General features: G+C 35.8%; 1 protein-coding gene across 20 annotated transcripts in view; it reads left to right on the top strand.

Annotated features, from left to right (window-relative positions):
- The first annotated feature begins 221 nt into the window (after positions 1 to 221).
- The window catches only part of LOC18432782 (uncharacterized), a 12,872-nt gene continuing 7,506 nt past the window's right edge, over positions 222 to 5,587 (top strand). For 2 of the 20 annotated variants that reach the window (XR_016046138.1, XM_088854168.1), the window contains exons 1-7: positions 631 to 881; positions 2,527 to 2,612; positions 4,393 to 4,523; positions 4,654 to 4,731; positions 4,977 to 5,021; positions 5,191 to 5,235; positions 5,360 to 5,411. Coding sequence is in view for 3 of the 20 variants with exons in the window: in XM_088854168.1 (XP_088710294.1) it covers positions 4,437 to 4,523; positions 4,654 to 4,731; positions 4,977 to 5,021; positions 5,191 to 5,235; positions 5,360 to 5,411 (307 nt within the window). In the remaining 17 variants the exon portion in view is untranslated. Of the gene's footprint in view, positions 882 to 2,526; positions 2,613 to 4,392; positions 4,524 to 4,653; positions 4,732 to 4,976; positions 5,022 to 5,173; positions 5,236 to 5,359; positions 5,420 to 5,587 lie in introns of all 20 variants that reach the window. The other 18 variants (XR_016046127.1, XR_016046130.1, XR_016046131.1 and 15 more) reach the window with 12 other exon arrangements.

Below are 5,587 nucleotides of genomic sequence, written 5' to 3'. Positions count from 1 at the left end.
ATTTTGTTCCAAATAAATATGAGTTTTTAATTGAGGATATTTGCTAGAAAAATAAGTTTTAAGATAAAAGTTGCAATAAAAAAATTAGTTGGAGGGAAGTTGTGTAGAAAGTCATAATTGGGAGATCTCCCAATTTCTTTATTTAAAACTACAATTTTTATTATTGTCTTTAGTGAAGCTTTCTAAGTCCTCTTTATAACATAGAAGTTCTATCCTTCCCCTATCATCTTGCCGTCTATTTTTTTTATAAAGAGAGCCCCTCACCGTTTGATATTAAATTTGACGTCTCAAAATATTTTATCTTTAAGTTTTTTAATATAATTTTTGTGAATATGAAATTTGGTGCGTGCCATTTCTCGTTCACTTTGGGAATATTTTTGTAAGAACCTCGTCCTGCGTCTCAATGGTGCGAGGAAATGGTCCCAGCGGGAGTGCAGTTGTTTTCGCAATAACTTTCGTTCGTATGATTAATGCAAAAGGCTCATTAATCATTGCAAAGGCCAGAAATGAAATGAGCTCATCAGTGCAACTGGGGCGCTACATCGCGTCATGGGATTCTTGCTCTTCCTCTCTGTGTCTCAACTCAATTATTGCCATTAACAAACGCACAAGGCTTATTAATAAGACCTGTGAAGCACAAGGTGGAAGAAGAGGAGGTATAAGTATCGGTCTCCTCCTCCTTCTCCCATCAAATAAGATGAACTCTATCTCTGCAGCCTCCTCTCCATCTCCATCACAAAATAGTAACAGAAACAGTAGTATGGGTTCTGATTATGACTTCTCAAAATACACTGAACTCCACCGTCCCGAAGATTTCAATGCTCTAACATCTCCCATGGATGGCTATTTCACTGTTTGTGGATTTGGCTCTCTTCTCTCTGGTGAGCTCTGCTTATTTCTCCATTATGTAATCCTTTTCTCATAGCACTAACTTTTTACATCTTCTTCTAGTGTTATCAGTTAATTCACTGACCTTTACTGCATTTTCCATTGATGATGAGAAGTGAGGGCTAAGAGAGGTTCAATTAAGGAAGAAAGAAGCAATTGGTATGAGAGAAAATGTGAAGAAGAATGGGTATTTATAAATGACTGATTTGTGCTTCTGTGTGCTTGCATTTTTTGTTTTCTGCAACTGATTTACTTTGTCTGAGAATGAATCTTTTGTTCTTAATCTCAACTGGGCATGGCTTAGTCAATGCCAATTGACTGACAACTTAGTTAATGTTCAAAGAGATAATCCTCTGCTTTTTATCGAATTACTCTCTTCTTGGAATAATCTAGGGTACTGGTCTTAGATTCGATACCTTCCGGTCTTCTATTGTCATTCGATCAGTACAATGCACCAATCTCCTCTATAAATATTAATTTGCATATTGAAAGTCCATAATTTATCGTTTGTCCATTCCAGTCAATGGGAACTGGTATGTAGGTTTTCTTAAAAAATGTTACCAAATCGAATTCTCTTCCTGGAATCTTGTAGCTGTTGAGTGCCCTGTAGATTTCAGCTTGTGTGTTTTCTCTCCTCAGAAATTTGTGACTGTTCAGCGTGCTTTGGTTCAAGAAATTTCTAACTCTTTATTATCTATATTTCTCGTGATTATTCAAGTAAATTTTCTGTAAAAACAACATATTTCTGGAGTCAATGTTATGATTATAAATAGGGGCTATTCTATTTTGTTTTGTCGGGGAAAGGATGTGAAGATCAGTTGCTATTTTGCTTGGAATTCATGGAGTTCTTGCTGTAGCGATACTGATGTTTCTGAGTGTGGTCCTTTCTTAAAACCAGCACCTTGTTGTGCATAGCTTTTTACTTTTGTGAGATAGGTCCTTCATACAATTTGACACATCCAAAAGAAAAGGAGAAAACCAACACGATAAATGCTTCTCACCAATACTGCTCACACACAATGTAGTTCGTTAGAGATGATGCACAGTGGATATTTGCCCAGTCCCACATATGTATGAAAGATTCTCAAAACTTTGGACTGTTTGCCGGTTAAAACCATGAAAAAAATTTGGCGCACCACCCAGCTTGAGAGTCTGAATCTTGTGCATTTTTTTGACATAAATGATAGTCAACCTATGATATCCTCACATAAGCTATTGTCCTTTTTATTAAACTGGTATTTTTCCCTCTGTATATTCCTGAGTAACTTTCTTGCATCTCTTCTTTTGCTTCATCATCACTTACACATCTAATAGCACCTTGTTGAAGGATCTTTGTATAGTTCTCCTCCTCGCAACACATTATGAATTGCATCCACTTTGTTGTTTGTTTAGCACTTGATGGGCCATATTTTGAGAGACTGAGCATCAAACTGATATTTTGATGGGTAGTTTTATATTTTCTCATATCGTATATAATTGCTGCATGGGCAGCATTTTCTACAATACCAACATCAGTGATTGGAGCATTTTCTACAAAACCCACATCAGTGATTGACAATAGTTCATCAGCTTTGGGTCTTAATTATTTTCTCGACTTTGGAAGGAGTTAATTTGCAATTGTTGTGGCTGTGCTATCAGAATAACTGGTGTGGTCACTGCTCTGAAGGAAAGTGGAATAAAAACCTTTTGAAAGTGCAAGTTTGGTTACACGGCGTATAAATCAGGTTTCCTTACTTTGCCAAGCATTCCATAGTTTATGACCAGTTGTGAATCTAAAATGGCCAAGACACTCCTTATCCGGAATTTTGGGTAGTTTATACATCACAGGTTTTAGCCTAGAGACTAGTAACTCATTTTCTGCCATATTTAGATCTCATATTATGTGAATAAATTGATCATGTTTCTGCAATTTACATATATTATGGCATGTGTCTATGAGGAAGTACATGCGTTTGTGGACCTTACCACGACTCAGACAAGGATTCTATTGTCCTAAAATGCTGTCTTTTAGTATTTTCTCTTTTATTCTTTTCATCTTCCTTGTCCCTCGTGTATTTAATTCTCCATTGTCTCTGCTCCATGGAGCACATCTAGGTGGAATTTTCTTTTATCTCATGGCTATCCAAAAAATAAAAGCTATGTGCAGTATCTTAGAGAGTTTCTACTATGCATGAACGTAAGCTTGTATTTTTTTCTAAAGATATCAATGGATGCACAAATTGTGTAAACAGAGCATGTAAATAGCTATATATTGAACTCTGAACTTTAATGACCCGTATGAAAAACATAGGAGGTTTATTAAACCTGCAGATATTGATAATCTCGTTACAGTAGAACCCAGAAATATGCTCTTGAGTGGTGTGACTATCCCCAAATGATTTCGTGCACAGGTCTGGCTTATATTACTATGCTTCTTCATGGGTCATCATAGTCTTATTGTATATTAGATTAGAGTGATGATGATCTTCATTTGGTTGTTGGATTCATTAACATTCAACAAAGTTGTTGCTTTAAAGCCTTTACTTGTTCAGGGTGTCCAAGTATTTCAGGCTGTTAGAGCTTTTGCGTTCATAGGTTTTATGTTCAATATCTCAAATTTCATCACTCAATTTATGCTTTTCCTATTTCTTTTCTGATCCTCCTCCCCGCAGTTGGAGGTGGGAGCCAGGGTTCATTGCTTGCTAGGAGTTCCTTAGTCTGGGGGGCCATAAGGGCACCCATATAGTTTAATATATAAAACTAAAGAAATTTTTAAAAAATTAAAAGAGACTTTTCTGAAAATCTTTAGATGCCAAATTAATGTATTAAAAATATATTCTAAAACAATTACAGTGAATTTAATCACACGAAATTGAGGGTGATTTACTTGAACCTTCTCATATATGAGTCACTCACAATAATATGCTAAAAAAATTTAATATGCAGAGAGAAACTTATAGAGAAGAAAGGGAGAGGGAGATCATATTTTCTGTTGTACATATTTAAAAAAAAATGATGGGTCAAAAGTCCCATAACTATTTGTACATTAAATGCAATTTTGGAAGCATTGAATTAAAAACTTTCTCTTCAGGATTGATGTGTATTTGAGAATCTCAGTTCCTTTGAAAATTTTGAGGAACGTGGGATTGAATAATTATTGCTTTGTATTTTTATTGATATGCAGTTGTTGCTTTCAGTTTTTGGATATGCATATATTGCTTGTTTTCCTTTGAATATATAAAGAATAAGGGTCTGTATTGACCGACTCCCATTGGCTTGTGATCGTGCTCCCCCAACATGTGACCATGGCCTAATCATGATCCCACTCAGAGCATGGGACTGCGTTCCCAGAATGGGGCTGCAACTGTTGTTCGGAGATGCCAGTTACTAAGCTCCCTCCATTAGTGTAACAATGTCCTCATTAATTTTGTATATCATATATGTATTTAATAGGTGGTATTTCATATAGTTTCTTTCATGTTTTTGGCATTTTTTTAATTGCTTCTCTGAATCCTCTCAAACCAGAAAGAAGCACACGGGCTACATTCCCAGAGCCGAGAAACTTTAGAATGGCTGCCTTGCGAGATTTTAGAAGGGTCTATGCTCATGTTGCTAATGTTTTCTATGATCGTGGGGTAGCAAAGGAGGATACAAAGGTTCAGTTATGAGTCGTGTTTTTCCTTTGATCAGGAATCTGTTTTCGCACCATCCATTTTATTTGTTTGTGAAGTGTAAAAAGCATTTTCATATCTGATGATTTCTTGACTCTGTATATGAGTGTTGTAGGAAATCTCAAGCTTGAGTGTGGAACCATGTCCTGGGGAATATATTATTATCACTGTCTTTGAGATACAAAAGACAGAGGTAAAGCTAAATGCATGTCGTGCAATCCTTTTTCCATCCATTCGGTTTCTACATAAGTCAGTTCACCTGGTTTTCCATATGTATGTAACTTTTTAGATTCTGAGGACCAATCTGTGTCAGAAAGGCTTCTGATTGCTAGATAATTTAGTTCATTAGATGTGATGCTAACATAAATTTTAACTTCTCTGGGTTGAACCTATAGATGAGATGAGTTTGACTGCCTGACTTATTTTTTTGTTCTATAGGCTGCAGCATTTATAAATAGGGAGCCTGAATTTCGTTACATACTTGTAAGTTGAACATCTATATTAATGTTATGGAACTTGATTTTTGCTATACAAGTGGATTTATTTTCCTGTTAGATTTGTTTTTGTATTGGTAAAAGTTTCTCTGGATCCAAAATGGATGCCTGATGTTAGTTATTTGACCACCTACCGAGTAGAACAAATGTTACAACAGGTTGTGCCTGAGGATTTAGATGGGAAACCTTTTGCTCATCCAGCAGTAAGTTTAAATTTCACCATGCACCACTTGGATCTAGATAAGTATTTCTTTTAGTATAGTGTTGTTGTAAGCATTTTCTCTTTTACCCTTTCACACACTACTTGTCTCCTTGTTACTTATACAGGTGATATGTGCTAGATATAGCGATGAAGAATTTTTCCACGTGAGATGCCAAGGTAGTCATGTATGTTTAGTCATGCCCAATGTTATCATTTTAATAAAAGATGTTTAATACCTTTCTCAGAAAATTGGTGATGAACCATGAGAATTTGGTTGCATTATTGTTTGGAAAGGTTCAAACGAGACAACCAAGAAAATAAGTACCATGTAGCTCTATTGCACCCACATTAGT

Source organism: Amborella trichopoda, chromosome 1 (assembly GCF_054954075.1).
Source record: "Amborella trichopoda isolate Santa Cruz 75 chromosome 1, AtrichopodaSantaCruz75HAP2 v2.0, whole genome shotgun sequence".
NCBI lineage: Eukaryota > Viridiplantae > Streptophyta > Magnoliopsida > Amborellales > Amborellaceae > Amborella > Amborella trichopoda.
This window is presented reverse-complemented; position numbering and strand designations above follow the sequence as displayed.